Below are 22,354 nucleotides of genomic sequence, written 5' to 3' on the forward strand. Positions count from 1 at the left end.
ACACCACCCCACCATTAGCGGGTGGCAGGGGGAAAGTGCAGCCCACAGCATACACTGTGGGCTGCACAAAGATGGCGGGGATCTCCTCCCTCTGCTGTGATCTGGACAGCCCAGGGAGCGTGTGCAACTCACAGCAGGGAGCTTTCAGTGTTAAGTGTAGGGTCGGACGCCAGCTATCAGACCCAATGCACAGGGAGCTGCCGTATTTGGGGTGAGTAACTGTCATTACTCCAAGATGGCAGCCTCCAGTGTTTCAGTAACAATAGAATTAAATAAAAACTAAATAAGCAATGAATTTAATTTTGAATTGAAAATATTGATTCCATAATCACTACTATTCATACAAAAAGTTCAAAAACGCGACATCTTCCCTTTAAGTTCCTCATCTGTAAAGTTGTTGAGCTCCAGTTACCCTTAGACTCAAAATTCTATCTGATAATGTTCCGCCGTTCCAATTGGGCAATACAATAAAACGTTTACTGCACATAACAACTGCTGCTAGATGTTTGATAGCTTGCAGGTGGAGGTGGGTCCACCCCCATTACTTGGTGACCTTCAATCTTGGGTTCAGGAAGGAAAAAGAATGGAGTACCTATCAGCCTTATGTAATAATACAATGGACTCTTTTGACAGTAATTCAAATCTATGGGATACATATTGGGCTGACAGAAAAAATTAGGTTTGTTTATGCCTTGTTGGTGTTCTACCTGCCCTCTCCCCTACCCTTTTGTGTCAATGTCTTGTTTTGTATGTGTATTAGTTGCTATAATACCCTTGGACTACAGTTTGATGTATGGAAATTTCCATTTGTTCACAAGCTGTTTTTTATTTCATTCATATGTTTATTGGCTATGCTTTTTTATTATGGGCTAGTAAACAAATAAATATATAATTAATTGAAAACAACGACGTGGGGTCCACACTATTTTTGATAACCAGGAAAGGTAAATCAGACAGCTGGGGGCTGATATTATCAGGCTGGCAAGGTCCATGGTTCTTGGGCCTTTCTCAATCTAAATATAGCAGGTGCCACAGAATTGGCGCATCACAGTAGATTCTGGCGCTTTGTCCTACTCTTCCCTGTTGGTGCACTGGCAATCGGGGTAATGGCTTGTGGAGTTGATGTCAGCTGTGTACTGAGGCTTTATCTTGGCTAGGTATCAAAATCAAGAGGGACCGCACGCCGTTTTTTTGAAATAATTTATTTATTTTCCTGTACAATATTAACTCGACCACCAGCGGCTGTGATTGGTTGCATCAGACAGCTGTCACTCAGCGTGCGGGCGTGTCTGAGGGCAACCAATCACGGACGGGGAAGCAGTGACTATGTATGAGCTAAAGAGCAAGTTTGGAAGAAGAATGAAAGGCTGCGGGAACAGTGTGATCGGTGAGAGAGGGAGAGGGGGTGAGGGAGAGAGAGAGAGAGAGAGAGGGAGGGAGGAGGAGAGAGAGGGGGAGAGGGAGGGAGAGAGAGAGATAGAGGGAGAGGGAGGGAGGGGGAGAGAGAGGGGGAGGGAGGGGAAGAGGGAGGGACAGGGAGAGAGAGGGAGGAGGAGAGAGAGGGGGTGAGAGAGAGGGAGAGGGGGGGGGAGGGGGAGAGAGAGAGGGAGAGAGAGAATGAGAGGGGGAGAGAGAGAATGAGGGGGGGAGAGAGAGGGAGAGGGAGGGAGAGAGAGGGGGAAAGAGAGGGGGGGAGAGAGAGGGGGAGAGAGAGGGAGGGAGGAAGAGAGTGTGGGGGGTGAGAGAATGAGGAGGGGGAGAGAGAGGGGAAGAGAGTGAAGGGGAGAGAGTGAGAGGGGTAGAGAGAGGGGAGAGAGAGAAAGACCATGCGTTTTGCCATCTATTTTTCATGCACTCATTGAGTTATATGGGTGCAAAACGTGACAAAAAAACAAAAAGAATTGACAATCATAACCTCTAATGTACGAAAACGGATGCCATATGGATGACAAGAAAGATGAAAAATAATCGTCCATTTCCACTGGATGAAAATCGGACTATTTTTTATACACCTGTGTGACGTTAGCCTTAGACATGGTCTATGTAAGAGAAGGATGTAAGAAACTTGATTTTATGGAATGTGTCCTGCACCAGGCATTAAATATACATGGGCTGGTTCAGGGGGATATCGAGGACCACATCGTCATCAGCCGGACAACTAGGGGAAAGAGAGAGGATCTTAATCAATATATGCTTATAAATATCCATGTTTCTAACATTAGAATGACACAATGAAGGGAATTTTGTTTACTTACCGTAAATTCCTTTTCTTCTAGCTCCAATTGGGAGACCCAGACAATTGGGTGTATAGGCTATGCCTCCGGAGGCCGCACAAAGTATTACACTAAAAGTGTAAAGCCCCTCCCCTTCTGCCTATACACCCCCCGTGCTCCCACGGGCTCCTCAGTTTTGGTGCAAAAGCAAGAAGGAGGAAAAAAGAAGGGAATTTTGTTTACTTACCGTAAATTCCTTTTCTTCTAGCTCCTATTGGGAGACCCAGACAATTGGGTGTATAGCTTCTGCCTCCGGAGGCCACACAAAGCATTACACTTTAAAAAGTGTAACCCCTCCCCTCTGCCTATACACCCTCCCGTGCATCACGGGCCCATCAGTTTTGGTGCCAAAGCAGGAAGGAGGAAACTTATAAATTGGTCTAAGGTAAACTCAATCCGAAGGATGTTCGGAGAACTAAACCATGAACCAAAGAACAATGCAACATGAACAACATGTCTACACAAAAAAACAACAGCCCGAAGGGAACAGGGGCGGGTGCTGGGTCTCCCAATAGGAGCTAGAAGAAAAGGAATTTACGGTAAGTAAACAAAATTCCCTTCTTCTTTGTCGCTCCATTGGGAGACCCAGACAATTGGGACGTCCAAAAGCAGTCCCTGGGTGGGTAAAAGAATACCTTGAATAAAAAGAGCCGTAAAACGGCCCCTTCCTACAGGTGGGCAACCGCCGCCTGAAGGACTCGCCTACCTAGGCTGGCATCTGCCGAAGCATAGGTATGCACCTGATAGTGTTTCGTGAAAGTGTGCAGACTCGACCAGGTAGCCGCCTGACACACCTGCTGAGCCGTAGCCTGGTGCCGCAATGCCCAGGACGCACCCACGGCTCTGGTAGAATGGGCTTTCAGCCCTGAAGGGACCGGAAGCCCAGACGAACGGTAGGCTTCAAGAATCGGTTCCTTGATCCACCGAGCCAAGGTTGACTTGGAAGCCTGTGACCCTTTACGCTGGCCAGCGACAAGGACAAAGAGCGCATCAGAACGGCGCAGGGGCACCGTACGAGAAATGTAGAGTCTGAGTGCTCTCACAAGATCTAACGAGTGCAAATCCTTTTCACATTGGTGAACTGGATTAGGACAAAAGGAAGGTAAGGAGATATCCTGATTGAGATGAAAAGGAGATACCACCTTAGGGAGAAAATTCGGGACCGGACGCAGAACCACCTTATCCTGGTGAAACACCAGGAAGGGGGCTTTGCATGACAGCGCTGCTAGCTCAGACACTCTCCGAAGTGATGTGACTGCCATTAGGAAGACCACCTTCTGCGAAAGACGTGAAAGAGAAACGTCCCTCATCGGCTCGAAGGGTGGTTTCTGAAGAGCCGTTAGCACCCTGTTAAGATCCCAGGGTTCTAGCGGACGCTTGTAAGGAGGGACTATGTGGCAAACTCCCTGCAGGAACGTGCGTACCTGCGGAAGCCTGGCTAGACGCTTTTGAAAAAACACGGAAAGCGCCGATACTTGTCCCTTGAGAGAGCCGAGAGACAAACCCTTGTCCATTCCGGATTGAAGGAATGACAAAAAAGTGGGCAAAGCAAACGGCCAGGGAGTAAAACCCTGATCAGAACACCAGGATAAGAAGATCCTCCACGTCCTGTGGTAGATCTTGGCGGACGTTGGTTTCCTGGCCTGTCTCATAGTGGCAATGACCGCTTGAGATAACCCTGAAGACGCTAGGATCCAGGACTCAATGGCCACACAGTCAGGTTGAGAGCCGCAGAATTCAGATGGAAAAATGGCCCTTGAGACAGCAAGTCTGGTCGGTCTGGCAGTGTCCACGGCTGACCCACCGTGAGATGCCACAGATCCGGGTACCACGACCTCCTCGGCCAGTCTGGGGCGATGAGGATGGCGCGGCGGCAGTCGGACCTGATTTTGCGTAACACTCTGGGCAGCAGTGCCAGAGGAGGAAACACATAAGGCAGTCGAAACTGCGACCAATCCTGAACTAATGCGTCTGCCGCCAGAGCTCTGTGATCTTGAGACCGTGCCATGAATGCCGGGACCTTGTTGTTGTGCCGGGACGCCATCAGGTCGACGTCCGGCGTTCCCCAGCGGCAACAAATCTCTTGAAACACGTCCGGGTGAAGAGACCATTCCCCTGCGTCCATGCCCTGGCGACTGAGAAAGTCTGCTTCCCAGTTTTCTACGCCCGGGATGTGAACTGCGGAGATGGTGGAGGCTGTGGCTTCCACCCACAGCAGAATCCGCCGAACTTCTTGGAAGGCCTGACGACTGCGTGTGCCGCCTTGGTGATTGATGTACGCCACCGCCGTGGTGTTGTCCGACTGAATTCGGATCTGCCTGCCTTCCAGCCACGGCTGGAACGCCTTTAGGGCTAGATACACTGCCCTTATCTCCAGAACATTGATCTGAAGGGCGGACTCTGGCTGAGTCCAGGTGCCCTGAGCCCTGTGGTGGAGAAAAACCGCTCCCCACCCTGACAGACTCGCGTCCGTCGTGACCACCGCCCAGGATGGGGGCAGGAAGGATTTTCCTTTCGACAGAGAAGTGGGAAGAAGCCACCATTGAAGAGAGACTTTGGCTGCCCGAGACAGGGAGACGTTCCTGTCGAGGGACGTCGACCTCCTGTCCCATTTGCGGAGAATGTCCCATTGGAGTGGACGCAGATGAAACTGCGCCAATGGAACTGCCTCCATTGCTGCCACCATCTTCCCTAGGAAGTGCATGAGGCGCCTCAAGGGGTGTGACTGGCCTTGAAGGAGAGATTGCACCCCTGTCTGTAGTGAACGCTGTTTGTCCAGTGGGAGCTTCACTATTGCTGAGAGAGTATGAAACTCCATCCCGAGGTAAGTTAGCGATTGGGTCGGAGTCAATTGTGACTTTGGGAAATTGATGATCCACCCGAACCTCTGGAGAGTCTCGAGAGCAGTATTCAGGCTGTGTTGGCATGCTACCCGGGAGGGTGCCATGACTAGAAGATCGTCTAAGTAAGGGATCACCGAGTGTCCCTGAGAGTGTAGAACTGCCACCACTGTTGCCATGATCTTGGTGAAGACCCGTGGGGCTGTCGCCAAGCCGAAAGGCAGAGCCACGAACTGAAGGTGTTCGTCTCCGATGGCGAAACGCAGGAAGCGCTGATGCTCTGGTGCAATCGGCACGTGGAGATAAGCATCCCTGATGTCGATTGATGCTAGAAAGTCTCCTTGGGACATCGAGGCGATGACAGAGCAGAGAGATTCCATCCGGAACCGTCTGGTTTTCACGTGTCTGTTGAGCAGTTTGAGGTCCAGAACGGGACGGAATGATCCGTCCTTTTTTGGCACTACAAACAAGTTGGAGTAAAAACCGCGACCACGTTCCTGAAGGGGAACGGGGATCACAACTCCTTCTGTCTTCAGAGTGCTCACCGCCTGAAAAAGAGCATCGGCTCGTTCGGGGGGCGGAGATGTTCTGAAGAAACGAGTCGGAGGACGAGAGCTGAGCTCTATCCTGTAACCGTGAGACAAAATGTCTCTCACCCATCGGTCTTGGACATGTGGCAGCCAGGCGTCGCAAAAGCGGGAGAGCCTGCCACCGACTGAGGATGCGGTTTGGTGAGGCCGAAAGTCATGAGGAGGCCGCCTTGGGGGCGGTTCCTCCGGCGGTCTTCTTAGGACGTGACTTAGACCGCCATGAATCAGAGTTCCTCTGGCCCTTCTGTGGCCTGTTGGACGTGGAGAATTGAGACCTGGCTGAGGGCCGAAAGGACCGAAACCTCGGTTGTATCTTCCGTTGTTGAGGCCTGTTTGGTTTGGACTGGGGTAAGGACGAGTCCTTTCCCTTGGATTGTTTAATGATTTCATCCAATTGCTCGCCAAACAGACGGTCGCCAGAAAATGGCAAACCGGTTAAGAACTTCTTGGAAGCAGAGTCTGCCTTCCATTCGCGTAGCCACATGGCCCTGCGGACTGCCACTGAATTGGCGGATGCTACCGCTGTACGGCTCGCAGAGTCCAGGACGGCGTTCATGGCGTAGGACGAAAAAGCCGACGCCTGAGAGGTTAAAGACACCACCTGCGGAGTAGAGGCACGTGTGACTGCATTAATCTCAGACAGACAAGCTGAGATAGCTTGGATTGCCCATACGGCTGCGAATGCCGGAGCAAAAGACGCGCCTATGGCTTCATAGATGGATTTCATCAGGAGCTCTATTTGCCTGTCAGTGGCATCCTTGAGCGATGAACCATCTGCCACTGCTACTATGGATCTAGCCGCCAGTCTAGAGACTGGAGGATCCACCTTGGGACACTGAGCCCAACCCTGAACTACGTCAGTGGGGAAGGGATAACGTGTGTCATTAAGGCGCTTAGTAAAGCGCTTGTCCGGAAAAGCTCGGTGTTTCTGGACTGTATCTCTGAAGTTGGAGTGATCGAAAAACGCACTCCGTGTACGTTTGGGAAAACGAAATTGGAATTTCTCCTGCTGAGAAGCTGACTCCTCAATCGGAGGAGCTGGAGGAGAAAGTTCTAGCACCTGGTTGATGGACGCTATAAGGTCATTTACTATGGCGTCCCCGTCAGGTGTATCAAGATTGAGAGCAGCGTCAGGATCAGAGCCCTGATCTGCCACATCCGCTTCATCCTCTAGAGAGTCCTCATGCTGAGACCCTGAGCAGTGTGATGAAGTCGAGGGAAGCTCCCAGCGAGCCCGCTTAGCCGGTCTGGGACTGCGGTCCGTGTCGGAGTCCTCACCGTGGGACCTAGTAGTCACCCCAGGAGCACTTTGCTGCTCCGACCGAGGGGGGCCTGGGGGCAATGATTCCACAGTGCCCGGGGCCTGTGTTACCGGTCTGTGCTGCAAAGCTTCAAGTATCTTGGCAGACCATCTATCCATGGACTGAGTCATGGATTGAGAAAGTGACTCAGAAAGTTTGTCAGCCAACACTGCAAACTCTGTCCCTGCCACCTGGACAGTGGTAGCCGGTGGTTCTACCTGGGCCGGGGGTCCCACCCGTGGCTGAGGCTCCGGCTGAGTGAGTGTCACAGGGGCCGAGCATTGCACACAATGAGGGTAGGTGGAACCTGCAGGTAACATAGCCGCACAAGAGGTACAGGTTGCAAAATAAGCCTGTGCCTTGGCACCCTTGCTTTTTGCGGACGACATGCTGTTGTCTCCTCCTAGAGCAAACAGTGAGGGTATATAGCCAAAAACAATTACTGCGGCCGAACAGAGTAAATGTATACACAGTAAGGATATATATATACAGTTCGGCACCCAGGGGGGCCAGCACCTAGTAACAGGTGCGGCTTACCGACCGCCCTCAGCGGTTGTGTGACCACCAGATTCCCTGCCTGGGCCTCCCAGAGCTGTGGAGCTCGGTCTGACGTTCTCCACCTGCAGAAGTGCTGTTAGCAATGGCTGCCGGCGTTCTGAGAGGAGGAGGGAGCCGTGGGCGTGCCTCAGAAAGTGCGGGAATCTGGTGCCCCGCAGTGCTCAGTGAGGGGGGAGGAGGATACCTAAGTATGCTCCAGCCCTCACCGCTGACGTCTAGTCAAGCGTCCCGCCCTTACCCCTGACTGGCAGGCCCGGGGGCGGGAGTATGCGGTACTAGGCCGCAAAAGCCGGGGACTAAAGTTAGTAATATGGCCAAGAAACAAGCGCGGTCGGCGCGGTAGTCCCGGTCACAAAAAACACCCAGCAGCTGCTGCAGCGTCCTTTACACAGGCGCTCTATGCGCCGTCCCCAAGGGGACACAGAGTACCTCGGAGTAGCAGGGCCCTGTCCCTGATGATACCCGGCTCCTGTCCGTCAGATTCCCCCAGGGGCTGCGGAGGGAGCCCGGTCCCAGTGTATGGTGACCGGTTAGGATCCCACTTCACCCAGAGCCCCTAAGGGATGGGGAAGGATAACGGCATGTGGCTCCAGCCTCTGTACCCGCAATGGGTACCTCGACCTTAACAGCACCGCCGACCAGAGTGGGGTGAGAAGGGAGCATGCCGGGAGCCCTGTTAGGGCCCTCTTTTCTTCCATCCGACAAAGTCAGCAGCTGCTGCTGACTAAAATGTGGAGCTTGCGTGAATGTGTCAGCCTCCTTCAACACAAAGCAAAAAACTGATGGGCCCGTGATGCACGGGAGGGTGTATAGGCAGAGGGGAGGGGTTACACTTTTAAAGTGTAATGCTTTGTGTGGCCTCCGGAGGCAGAAGCTATACACCCAATTGTCTGGGTCTCCCAATGGAGCGACAAAGAAATTATAAACTGGTTTAAAGTAAATTCAATCCGAAGGAATATCGGAGAACTGAAACCATTCAACATGAACAACATGTGTACACAAAAAAACAGGGGCGGGTGCTGGGTCTCCCAATTGGAGCTAGAAGAAAAGGAATTTACGGTAAGTAAACAAAATTCCCTTCTTCTTTGTCGCTCCATTGGGAGACCCAGACAATTGGGACGTCCAAAAGCAGTCCCTGGGTGGGTAAAATAATACCTTGTAATAGAGCCGTAAAACGGCCCCTTCCTACAGGTGGGCAACCGCCGCCTGAAGGACTCGTCTACCTAGGCTGGCATCCGCCGAAGCATAGTGATAGTGTTTCGTGAAAGTGTGCAGGCTCGACCAGGTAGCCGCCTGACACACCTGCTGAGCCGTAGTAAATTTCATTGGATGTCTTTATTATGTGAGGTAGGAGAGCGCTGCTAAGAGCAGTTCTACTATTCATATATGAGGCCGTATGGCACATTTTATAAAAATATTTTAGTGTAGGACTGCCTCTAATGAGATTTGCCGTGACGTGGCGAGGCAGCTCAAGAAATTGCAATTTTTTGCCAAAAATCTCAAAAATTTTTTTATAATAAGTACAGTTTGGAATGTTTAGTGCTGAAGTGCACATTTGGTGCTGGCTTTTTGTTTTTTCTTCATTGAATTGGTCGGTGGTTGACCTCCACCTTGCTATGCACCCCAATTTGGGATGTATTCCATCTGTCTAGATTTTGGCGGTTGGTGACTGTTCACATTAAGTCATCAGGCTTTGTCCACAGGCTATTTATTTCATGCAGCATTTGCTTGGACCTGTCCCGCCCACAGCCATGACTCAGTCATGGGTACGGGATTGAAATAGACCAGGTGAGTGCTGCTAAGAGCAGTTCTACTATTCATATATGAGGCCGTATGGCACATTTTATAAAAATATTTTAGTGTAGGACTGCCTCTAATGAGATTTGCCGTGACGTGGCGAGGCAGCTCAAGAAATTGCAATTTTTTGCCAAAAATCTCAAAAAATTTTTTATAATAAGTACAGTTTGGAATGTTTAGTGCTGAAGTGCACATTTGGTGCTGGCTTTTTGTTTTTTCGACCAGGTAGCCGCCTGACACACCTGCTGAGCCGTAGCCTGGTGCCTCAAAGCCCAGGACGCGCCCACGGCTCTGGTAGAATGGGCCTTCAGCCCTGAGGGAACCGGAAGCCCAGCAGAACGGTAAGCTTCGAGAATTGGCTCCTTGATCCACCGAGCCAGGGTTGATTTGGAAGCCTGTGACCCTTTACGCTGGCCAGCGACAAGGGCAAAGAGTGAATCCGAGCGGCGCAGGGACGCCGTACGAGAAATGTAGAGTCTGAGTGCTCTCACCAGATCTAACAAGTGCAAATCCTTTTCACATTGGTGAACTGGATGAGGACAAAAAGAGGGTAAGGAGATATCCTGATTGAGATGAAAGGGGGATACCACCTTAGGGAGAAATTCCGGAACCGGACGCAGAACCACCTTGTCCTGGTGAAACACCAGGAAAGGGGCTTTGCACGACAACGCTGCTAGCTCAGACACTCTCCGAAGAGAAGTGACTGCTACTAGGAAAACCACTTTCTGCGAAAGGCGTGAGAGAGAAATATCCCTCATTGGCTCGAATGGTGGTTTCTGAAGAACCATCAGCACCCTGTTCAGATCCCAGGGTTCTAACGGACGCTTGTAAGGAGGAACGATGTGACAAACCCCCTGCAGGAACGTGCGTACCTGTGGAAGTCTGGCTAGGCGCTTCTGGAAAAACACAGAGAGCGCTGAGACTTGTCCCTTAAGGGAGCCGAGCGACAAACCCTTTTCCAGTCCAGATTGAAGGAAGGACAGAAAAGTGGGCAAGGCAAAAGGCCAGGGAGAAAAACCCTGAGCAGAGCACCACGACAGGAAAATTTTCCACGTCCTGTGGTAGATCTTGGCGGACGTTGGTTTCCTAGCCTGTCTCATAGTGGCAATGACCTCTTGAGATAATCCTGAAGACGCTAGGATCCAGGACTCAATGGCCACACAGTCAGGTTGAGGGCCGAAGAATTCAGATGGAAAAACGGCCCTTGAGACAGCAAGTCTGGTCGGTCTGGTAGTGCCCACGGTTGGCCGACCGTGAGATGCCACAGATCCGGGTACCACGACCTCCTCGGCCAGTCTGGAGCGACGAGGATGACGCGGCGGCAGTCGGCCCTGATCTGGCGTAACACTCTGGGCAACAGTGCCAGCGGAGGAAACACATAAGGGAGCTGAAACTGCGACCAATCCTGAACTAAGGCGTCTGCCGCCATAGCTCTGGGATCTTGAGACCGTGCCATGAACGTCGGTACCTTGTTGTTGTGCCGGGACGCCATGAGGTCGACGTCCGGCACCCCCCAGCGGCAACAGATCTCCTGAAACACGTCCGGGTGAAGGGACCATTCCCCTGCGTCCATGCCCTGGCGACTGAGATAATCTGCTTCCCAGTTTTCCACGCCTGGGATGTGAACTGCAGAGATGGTGAAGGCCGTGGCTTCCACCCACATCAAAATCCGCCGGACTTCCTGGAAGGCTTGCCGACTGCGTGTGCCGCCTTGGTGGTTGATGTATGCCACCGCTGTGGAATTGTCCGACTGAATTCGGATCTGCTTGCCTTCCAGCCACTGCTGGAACGCTTTCAGGGCAAGATACACTGCCCGTATTTCCAGAACATTGATCTGAAGTGAGGACTCTTGCTGGGTCCACGTACCCTGAGCCCTGTGGTGGAGAAAAACCGCTCCCCACCCTGACAGACTCGCGTCCGTCGTGACCACCTCCCAGGATGGGGGTAGGAAGGATTTCCCCTTCGATAATGAAGTGGGAAGAAGACACCACCGAAGGGAAGCTTTGGTCGTCTGAGAGAGGGAGACGTTCCTGTCGAGGGACGTCGGCTTCCTGTCCCATTTGCGTAGGATGTCCCATTGAAGAGGACGCAGGTGAAACTGCGCGAAAGGGACTGCCTCCATTGCTGCCACCATCTTCCCCAGGAAGTGCATGAGGCGCCTCAAGGGGTGTGCCTGACCTTGAAGGAGAGATTGCACCCCTTTCTGTAGTGAACGCTGCTTGATCAGCGGAAGCTTCACTATCGCTGAGAGGGTATGAAACTCCATGCCAAGATATGTCAGCGATTGGGCCGGTGTCAGATTTGACTTTGGAAAATTGATGATCCACCCGAAACTCTGGAGACTCCAGAGTAGCGTCGAGGCTGTGTTGGCATGCCTCTTGAGAGGGTGCCTTGATCAGCAGATCGTCCAAGTAAGGGATCACCGAGTGACCCTGAGAGTGGAGGACCGCTACTACAGTAGCCATAACCTTGGTGAAAACCCGTGGGGCTGTTGCCAGGCCGAACGGCAGTGCCACGAACTGCAGGTGTTCGTCTCCTATGGCGAAGCGCAAGAAGCGCTGGTGCTCTGGAGCAATCGGTACGTGGAGATAAGCATCTTTGATATCGATCGATGCAAGGAAATCTCCTTGGGACATTGAGGCGATGACGGAGCGGAGGGATTCCATCCGGAACCGCCTGGTCTTTACGTGTTTGTTGAGCAGTTTCAGGTCCAGGACAGGACGGAAAGACCCGTCCTTCTTTGGGACCACAAACAGGTTGGAGTAAAAACCGTGACCCTGTTGCTGAAGAGGAACAGGGACCACCACTCCTTCTGCCTTCAGAGTGCCCAGCGCCTGCAGAAGAGCCTCGGCTCGCTCGGGAGGCGGGGATGACCTGAAGAATCGAGTCGGGGGACGAGAGGTGAACTCTATCTTGTAACCGTGAGACAGAATGTCTCTCACCCAACGGTCTTTTACCCGTGGCAGCCAGGTGTCGCAAAAGCGGGAGAGCCTGCCACCGACCGAGGATGCGGATTGAGGAGGCCGAAAGTCATGAGGAAGCCGCTTTGGTAGCGGCACCTCCGGTGGTCTTTTTAGGACGTGACTTAGACCGCCATGAATCAGAGTTCCTTTGATCTTTCTGAGGCCTTTTGGACGAGGAGAATTGGGACCTGCCCGCGCCCCGAAAGGACCGAAACCTCGACTGCCCCCTCCTCTGTTGGGGTATGTTCGGTTTGGGCTGGGGTAAGGATGTATCCTTTTCCTTGGATTGTTTGATGATTTCATCCAAACGCTCGCCAAACAATCGGTCGCCAGAAATTGGCAAACTGGTTAAGCGCTTTTTGGAAGCAGAATCTGCCTTCCATTCCCGTAGCCACAAGGCCCTGCGGAGTACCACCGAATTGGCGGATGCAACCGCCGTACGGCTCGCAGAGTCCAGGACAGCATTAATAGCGTAAGACGCAAATGCCGATGTCTGAGAGGTTATGGACGCCACCTGCGGCGCGGACGTGCGTGTGGCTGCGTCAATTTGCGCTTGACCTGCTGAGATAGCTTGTAGCGCCCATACGGCTGCGAATGCTGGGGCAAAAGAAGCGCCGATAGCTTCATAGATGGATTTCAACCAGAGCTCCATCTGCCTGTCAGTGGCATCTTTGAGTGAAGCCCCATCTTCCACTGCAAGTATGGATCTAGCCGCCAGTCTGGAGATTGGAGGATCCACCTTGGGACACTGAGTCCAACCTTTGACCACGTCAGGGGGAAAGGGATAACGTGTATCCTTAAGGCGCTTAGAAAAACGCTTATCTGGACAATCATGGTGATTCTGGACTGCCTCTCTGAAATCAGAGTGGTCCAGAAACATACTCGGTGTACGCTTGGGAAACCTGAAACGGAATTTCTCCTGCTGAGAAGCTGACTCCTCCACCGGAGGAGCTGAGGGAGAAATATCCAACATTTGATTGATGGACGCAATAAGATCGTTCACTATGGCGTCCCCGTCAGGAGTATCAAGATTGAGAGCAGCCTCAGGATCAGAATCCTGATCAGCTGTCTCCGCTTCATCAACCAAAGATTCCCCCCGCTGAGACCCTGAACAATATGATGATGTCGAGGGAATTTCCCAGCGAGCTCGCTTAGTCGGTCTGGGGCTGGGGTCTGTGTCAGAGCCCTCAGCCTGGGATCTATGAGACACCCCGGGGGGACATTGTTGGTCCAACTGAGGGGGGCCAGGGAACAATGATTCAACAGTGTCCCTGTGCTGAGATACCGGTCTGGACTGCAAAGCTTCTAGTATCTTAGCCATAGTCTCAGAGAGTTTATCCGTAAAGACTGCAAACTCCGTCCCCGTCACCTGGACAGTGTCAGCAGGTGGTTCCCCCTGGGCCCCCCTTAGCAGAGGCTCCGGCTGAGTAAGTGCCGCAGGGGCCGAGCAGTGCACACAATGAGGGTCAGTGGAACCTGCCGGTAGCGGCGTCGTACATGCGGCGCAGGCAGCATAGTAAGCCTGTGTTTTGGCACCCCTGCCTTTTGTGGGCGCCATGCTATTGTCTTCCCTGAGCAACACAATAGGGTATATAGCCAGAAATCAACTGTGCACCATACAGTGTAAAGTATATACCATAAACATATAATTTATAATTACACTTCTGCACAATGGGGCTAGCACCACAGGTGCTGCTTACCACCCGCTTAAAGCGGTTGTGAGGCCACCAGAATCCCTGCCTGGGTCTCCCAGAATTTGTCCCCCTCTGCAGCGTCCGAGGAGCTGACAGGAATGGCTGCCGGCGTCCTGAGGAGAGGAGGGAGCCGTGGGCGTGACCCAGAAAGTGCGGGAACTGGTGCCCCACTGTGCACAGTGAGGGGGGTGGAGTATGCAAAGCATGCTCCAGCCCTCATTGCTGCTCGTCCTGTACAGCGTCCCGCCCTTCCCCTGCCTGTCAGGGCTGGGGGTGGGAGGAAAAGAGACTAGGCCGCAAAAGCCGGGGACTCGAGTAATAAGCGCGGCCGCCATATAAGCGCGGCCGGCGCGGAAGTCCCGGGCGCACTACAAGTCCCAGCCGCGCCGCAGTGTTAACCATGGCAGCGGCGGTCAGTGCGGTAGTCCCCATACACAAACACACTCAGCGACGCTGCAGTGTGTAATGGCACATTTAACCCGGTCAGCGCCGCGGTCCCCGGTGCACTAGCACACCCAGCAATGCTGGAGTGTTGCTGTGCGCGGTCCCCACGGGGACACAGAGTACCTCCAAGTAGCAGGGCCATGTCCCTGAACGATACTCGGCTCCTATCCAGCAGGGTCCTCGGGAGCTGTGGATGGAGCACGGCCTCAGTGCCTGGAGACCGATTAGGATCCCACTTCACCCAGAGCCCTAAGGGGGATGGGGAAGGAAAACAGCATGTGGGCTCCAGCCTCCGTACCCGCAATGGATACCTCAACCTTAACAACACCGCCGACAAGAGTGGGGTGAGAAGGGAGCATGCTGGGGGCCCTATATGGGCCCACTTTTCTTCCATCCGACATAGTCAGCAGCTGCTGCTGACTAATCTGTGGAGCTGTGCGTGCATGACTGCCTCCTTCGCACAAAGCATAAAAACTGAGGAGCCCGTGGGAGCACGAGGGGTGTATAGGCAGAAGGGGAGGGGCTTTACACTTTTAGTGTAATACTTTGTGCGGCCTCCGGAGGCATAGCCTATACACCCAATTGTCTGGGTCTCCCAATGGAGCGACAAAGAAAAAGTCATAATTTCTTCTATATCCCTTTTTGCATAAAAAGAAGGGAATTTTGTTTACTTACCGTAAATTCCTTTTCTTCTAGCTCCAATTGGGAGACCCAGACAATTGGGTGTATAGGCTATGCCTCCGGAGGCCACACAAAGTATTACACTAAAAGTGTAAAGCCCCTCCCCTTCTGCCTATACACCCCCCGTGCTCCCACGGGCTCCTCAGTTTTGGTGCAAAAGCAAGAAGGAGGAAAAAATTATAAACTGGTTTAAAGTAAATTCAATCCGAAGGAATATCGGAGAACTGAAACCATTCAACATGAACACATGTGTACACAAAAAAACAGGGGCGGGTGCTGGGTCTCCCAATTGGAGCTAGAAGAAAAGGAATTTACGGTAAGTAAACAAAATTCCCTTCTTCTTTGTCGCTCCATTGGGAGACCCAGACAATTGGGACGTCCAAAAGCAGTCCCTGGGTGGGTAAATAATACCTCATAATAGAGCCGTAACGGCTCCGTCCTACAGGTGTGCAACCGCCGCCTGAAGGACTCGCCTACCTAGGCTGGCATCTGCCGAAGCATAGGTATGGACCTGATAGTTTTTCGTGAAAGTGTGCAGGCTCGACCAGGTAGCTGCCTGACACACCTGCTGAGCCGTAGCCTGGTGCCGCAAGGCCCAGGACGCTCCCACAGCCCTGGTAGAATGGGCCTTCAGCCCTGAGGGAACCGGAAGCCCCGAGGAACGATAAGCTTCGAGAATTGGTTCCTTGATCCACCTAGCCAGGGTTGATTTGGAAGCTTGTGTCCCTTTACGCTGGCCAGCGACAAGGACAAAGAGTGCATCCGAGCGGCGCAGAGGTGCCGTACGAGAAATGTAAAATTTGAGTGCTCTCACCAGATCTAACAAGTGCAAATCCTTTTCACATTGGTGAACTGGATGAGGACAAAAAGAGGGTAAGGAGATATCCTGATTGAGATGAAAGGGGGATACCACCTTAGGGAGAAATTCCGGAACCGGACGCAGAACCACCTTGTCCTGGTGAAACACCAGGAAAGGGGCTTTGCATGACAATGCTGCTAGCTCAGACACTCTCCGAAGTGAAGTGACTGCTACTAGGGAAACCACTTTCTGCGAAAGGCGTGCGAGAGAAATATCCCTCATTGGCTCGAACGGTGGTTTCTGAAGAACCATCAGCACCCTGTTCAGATCCCAGGGTTCTAACGGACGCTTGTAAGGAGGGACGATGTGACAAACCCCCTGCAGGAACGTGCGTACCTGTGGAAGTCTGGCCAGGCGCTTCTGAAAAAACACAGAGAGCGCAGAGACTTGTCCCTTAAGGGAGCCGAGTGACAAACCCTTTTCCAATCCGGATTGAAGAAAGGACAGAAAAGTGGGCAAGGCAAATGGCCAGGGAGAAAAACCCTGAGCAGAGCACCATGACAGGAATATTTTCCACGTCCTGTGGTAGATCTTGGCGGACGTTGGTTTCCTAGCCTGTCTCATAGTGGCAATGACCTCTTGAGATAATCCTGAAGACGCTAAGATCCAGGACTCAATGGCCACACAGTCAGGTTGAGAGCCGCAGAATTCAGATGGAAAAACGGCCCTTGAGACAGCAAGTCTGGTCGGTCTGGTAGTGCCCACGGTTGGCCGACCGTGAGATGCCACAGATCCGGGTACCACGACCTCCTCGGCCAGTCTGGAGCGACGAGGATGGCGCGGCAGCAGTCGGCCCTGATCTTGCGTAACACTCTGGGCAACAGTGCCAGCGGAGGAAACACATAAGGGAGTTGAAACTGCGACCAATCCTGAACTAAGGCGTCTGCCGCCAGAGCTCTGTGATCGTGAGATCGTGCCATGAATGCCGTGACCTTGTTGTTGTGCCGGGACGCCATTAGGTCGACGTCCGGCATCCCCCAGCGGCAACAGATCTCCTGAAACACGTCCGGGTGAAGGGACCATTCCCCTGCGTCCATGCCCTGGCGACTGAGAAAGTCTGCTTCCCAGTTTTCCACGCCCGGGATGTGAACTGCGGAGATGGTGGAGGCCGTGGCTTCCACCCACATCAAAATCCGCCGGACTTCCTGGAAGGCTTGCCGACTGCGTGTTCCCCCTTGGTGGTTGATGTAAGCCACCGCTGTGGAGTTGTCCGACTGAATTCGGATCTGCTTGCCTTCCAGCCACTGCTGGAACGCTTTTAGGGCAAGATACACTGCTCTGATCTCCAGAACATTGATCTGGAGTGAGGACTCTTGCTGAGTCCACGTACCCTGGGCCCTGTGGTGGAGAAAAACTGCTCCCCACCCTGACAGACTCGCGTCCGTCGTGACCACCGCCCAGGATGGGGGTAGGAAGGATTTCCCCTTCGATAATGAAGTGGGAAGAAGCCACCACCGAAGGGAAGCTTTGGTTGCCTGAGAGAGAGAGACGTTCCTGTCGAGGGACGTCGGCTTCCTGTCCCATTTGCGTAGGATGTCCCATTGAAGAGGACGCAGGTGAAACTGCGCAAAAGGAACTGCCTCCATTGCTGCTACCATCTTCCCTAGGAAGTGCATGAGGCGCCTCAGGGGGTGCGACTGGCCTTGAAGGAGAGATTGCACCCCTGTCTGTAGTGAACGCTGTTTGTTCAGCGGAAGCTTCACTATCGCTGAGAGAGTATGAAACTCCATGCCAAGATATGTTAGTGATTGGGCCGGTGTCAGATTTGACTTTGGAAAATTGATGATCCACCCGAAACTCTGGAGAGTCTCCAGAGTAGCGTTGAGGCTGTGTTGGCATGCCTCTTGAGAGGGTGCCTTGACCAGCAGATCGTCTAAGTAAGGGATCACCGAGTGACCCTGAGAGTGGAGGACCGCAACTACTGTAGCCATGACCTTGGTGAAAACCCGTGGGGCTGTCGCCAGGCCGAACGGCAGTGCCGCGAACTGAAGGTGTTCGTCTCCTATGGCGAAGCGCAGGAAGCGCTGATGCTCTGGAGCAATCGGTACGTGGAGATAAGCATCTTTGATATCGATCGATGCAAGGAAATCTCCTTGGGACATTGAGGCGATGACGGAGCGGAGGGATTCCATCCGGAACCGCCTGGTCTTTACGTGTTTGTTGAGCAGTTTTAGGTCCAGGACAGGACGGAAAGACCCGTCCTTCTTTGGAACCACAAACAGGTTGGAGTAAAAACCGTGACCCTGTTGCTGAAGAGGAACTGGGACCACCACTCCTTCCGCCTTCAGAGTGCCCACCGCCTGCAGAAGAGCATCGGCTCGCTCGGGAGGCGGAGATGTTCTGAAGAATCGAGTCGGAGGACGAGAGTTGAACTCTATCCTGTAACCGTGAGACAGAATGTCTCTCACCCAACGGTCTTTTACCTGTGGCAGCCAGGTGTCGCAAAAGCGGGAGAGCCTGCCACCGACCGAGGATGCGGTGTGAGGAGGCCGTAAGTCATGAGGAAGCCGCCTTGGTAGCGGCACCTCCGGCGGTCTTTTTTGGGCGTGACTTAGACCGCCATGAGTCGGAGTTCCTCTGATCCTTCTGAGGCCTTTTGGACGAGGAGAATTGGGACCTGCCCGCACCCCGAAAGGACCGAAACCTCGACTGTCCCCTCCTCTGTTGGGGTATGTTTGGTTTGGCCTGGGGTAAGGATGTTTCCTTTCCCTTGGATTGTTTGATGATTTCATCCAATCTCTCACCAAACAAACGGTCGCCAGAAAATGGCAAACCGGTTAAGCACTTTTTGGAAGCCGAATCTGCCTTCCATTCCCGTAGCCACAAGGCCCTGCGTATTGCCACCGAATTGTCAGCTGCAACCGCCGTACGGCTCGCAGAGTCCAGGATCGCATTAATAGCGTAGGACGCAAATGCCGACGTTTGAGAGGTTATGGACGCCACTTGCGGCGCAGACGTACGTGTGAGTGCGTCAATTTGCGCTTGACCCGCTGAGATAGCTTGGAATGCCCATACGGCTGCGAATGCTGGAGCAAAAGACGCGCCGATAGCTTCATAGATGGATTTCAACCAGAGCTCCATCTGTCTGTCAGTGGCATCCTTGAGTGAAGCCCCATCTTCAACTGCAACTATGGATCTAGCCGCCAGTCTGGAGATTGGAGGATCCACCTTGGGACACTGAGTCCAGCCCTTGACCACGTCAGGGGGGAAGGGATAACGTGTATCCTTAAGGCGCTTGGAAAAACGCTTATCTGGACAAACTCGGTGTTTCTGGACTGCCTCTCTGAAGTCAGAGTGGTCCAGAAACATACTCGTTGTACGCTTGGGAAACCTGAAACGGAATTTCTCCTGCTGAGAAGCTGACTCCTCTACTGGAGGAGCTGAGGGGGAAATATCCAACATTTGATTTATGGACGCGATAAGATCATTCACTATGGCGTCCCCATCAGGAGTATCAAGGTTGAGAGCGGCCTCAGGATCAGAATCCTGATCAGCTACCTCCGCTTCATCATACAGAGAGACCTCCCGCTGAGACCCTGAACACTGTGATGATGTCGAGGGGATTTCCCAGCGAGCTCGCTTAGGCGGTCTGGGGCTGCGGTCCGTGTCAGAGACCTCACCCTGGGATCTATGAGACACCCCGGGAGGACATTGTTGTTCCAACTGAGGGGAACCAGGGAGCAATGATTCCACAGTGCCCATGGTCTGAGATACCGGTCTGGACTGCAAAGCTTCTAGTATCTTAGCCATAGTCTCAGAAAGCCTTTCAGTAAAAACTGCAAACTCCGTCCCCAGGGCTGTATTTTGCCTTCGTGCTGCCCTAGGCACTTTAAGTGGTCGCGCCCCTTAGTGACAACGTAAAACTGAGTTTTCGCACACGACATCTGTTTAAGGCAGATCTACTCTGTAGCACACTTTAAAAAGTATCAATAAGAAACGAACCCCCCCCCCCAATGGGGATCACCACAGGCACATCAAAACATAGCATGAGTATAAAATATTCCCACCACATCGTCCCCACTTATATACTGTGACTGTGACACTGCCCCTAATAAACACCACACTGCCCTCCCTTATAAACTACTGTATATGCACCACACCTTCCTCGATTATGAAATATGATCTGTACATTGTGAGGAGGGAGCAGCATGATGTGAGGACAATGTGCCATGCATGCTGCCCCCTCCTCACAATGTCCCATGCATGCTGCCCCCTCCTCACAATGTCCCATGCATGCTGCCCCCTCCTCACAATGTCCCATGCATGCTGCCTCCTCCTCACAATGTCCCATGCATGCTGCCCCCTCCTCACAATGTCCCATGCATGCTGCCCCCTCCTCACAATGTCCCATGCATGCTGCTCCCTCGTCACAATGTCCCATGCATGCTGCTCCCTCCTCACAATGTCCCATGCTTGCTGCCCCCTCCTCACAATGTCCCATGCATGCTGCCCCCTTCTCACAATGTCCCATGAATGCTGCCCCCTCCTCACAATGTCCCTTGCATGCTGCCCCCTTCTCACAATGTCCCATGCTTGCTGCCCCCTCCTCACAGTGTCCCATGCATGCTGCCCCCTCCTCACAATGTCCCATGCATGCTGCCCCCTCCTCACAATGTCCCATGCATGCTGCTCCCTCATCACAATGTCCCTTGCATGCTGCCCCCTCCTCACAATGTCCCTTGCATGCTGCCCCCTCCTCACAATATCCCATGCATGCTGCCCCCTCCTCACAATGTCCCATGCATGCTGCCCCCTCCTCACAATGTCCCATGCATGCTTCCCCCTCCTCACAATGTCCCATGCATGCTGCTCTCTCCTCACAATGTCCCATGCATGCTGCCCCCTCTTCACAATGTCCCATGCATGCTGCTCCCTCCTCACAATGTCCCATGCATGCTGCCCCTCCTCACAATGTCCCATGCATGCTGCTCCCTCCTCACAATGTCCCATGAATGCTGCTCCCTCCTCACAATGTCTCATGCATGCTGCCCCCTCCTCACAATGTCTCATGTATGCTGCTCCCGCCTCACAATGTCCCATGCATGCTGCTCCCTCCTCACAATGTCCCATGCATGCTGCTCCCTCCTCACAATGCCCCATGCATGCTGCTCCCTCCGCACAATGTCTCATGCTTGATGCTCCCTCCTCACAATGTCCCATGCATGCTGCTCCTTCCTCACAATGTCCCATGCATGCTGCTCCCTCCTCACAATGTCTCATGCATGCTTCCCCCTCCTCACAATGTCCCATGCATGCTGCCCCCTCCTCAGTGTCCCATGCATGCTGCCCCCTTCTCACAATGTCCCATGCATGCTGTCCCTCTTCATGAGCTCCTAATGCTGCCTTCCTCTTTTCCATAATGAGACCTTCATGTTGCCCCACTCATGCTAAGACCACCACACTAACGCTTATGCTGAGACCCCCCCCCCACACACACTACCCCACTCTTGATATTGACTCCCCTACATTGCTCCACTCCATACTGATCCCACACATGCTGCCCCTTCTTCACAATGAGCTCCCAATGCTGCCCCCTCTTATTCTGAGTCCTTACACTCCCCCCACCCAATCGATTTTGTCATTGCACTATCCCTCATCCCTTGTCCTCTGTCTCTAGTATTAGCCCCTCTCTCCCACTCCCCCAGCATCAGCCTCTCTCCCCCCCAGCATCAGCCTCTATCTTCCCTCAGCATCAGCCTCTCTTCCCCAGTCTCAGCCTTTGCCTCCCCCCAGCCTCAGCCTGCCCCAGTCTCCGCCTCAGCCTCCCTCCAGCCTCCCTCCAGTCTCAGCCTCAGCCTCCCTCAAGTCTCAGCCTCAGCCTCCCTCCAGTCTCAGCCTCAGCCTCCCTCCAGCCTCCCCCCAGTCTCTGCCTCTGCCTCCCTCCAGCCTCCCCCCAGTCTCAGCCTCTGCCTCCCTCCAGTCTCTGCCTCTGCCTCCCTCCAGCCTCCCCCCAGTCTCTGCCTCTGCCTCCCTCCAGCCTCCCCCCAGTCTCAGCCTCTGCCTCCCTCCAGCCTCCCCCCAGTCTCTGCCTCTGCCTCCCTCCAGCCTCCCCCCAGTCTCTGCCTCTGCCTCCCTCCAGCCTCCCCCCAGTCTCTGCCTCTGCCTCCCTCCAGCCTCCCCCCAGTCTCTGCCTCTGCCTCCCTCCAGCCTCCCCCCAGTCTCAGCCTCTGCCTCTCTCCAGCCTCCCCCCAGTCTCAGCCTCTGCCTCCCTCCAGCCTCCCCCCAGTCTCTGCCTCTGCCTCCCTCCAGCCTCCCCCCAGTCTCTGCCTCTGCCTCCCTCCAGCCTCCCCCAGTCTCTGCCTCTGCCTCCCTCCAGCCTCCCCACAGTCTCAGCCTCTGCCTCCCTCCAGCCTC

The 22,354-nt window shown here is 53.5% G+C and overlaps 1 protein-coding gene across 1 annotated transcript in view; it reads right to left on the bottom strand.

The window, feature by feature from the left end:
- Positions 1-364: 364 nt before the first annotated feature.
- Positions 365-22,354, bottom strand: part of C5H20orf96 (chromosome 5 C20orf96 homolog) — a 67,024-nt gene continuing 45,034 nt past the window's right edge. Inside the window, exon 9 of the mRNA XM_075347819.1 lies at positions 365-2,158. Coding sequence (XP_075203934.1) covers positions 2,098-2,158 — 61 coding nt within the window. The 3' untranslated portion in view covers positions 365-2,097. The remainder of the gene's footprint in view (positions 2,159-22,354) is intronic.

The sequence above is a fragment of the Anomaloglossus baeobatrachus genome, chromosome 5 (genome assembly GCF_048569485.1).
Source record: "Anomaloglossus baeobatrachus isolate aAnoBae1 chromosome 5, aAnoBae1.hap1, whole genome shotgun sequence".
Lineage (NCBI taxonomy): Eukaryota > Metazoa > Chordata > Amphibia > Anura > Aromobatidae > Anomaloglossus > Anomaloglossus baeobatrachus.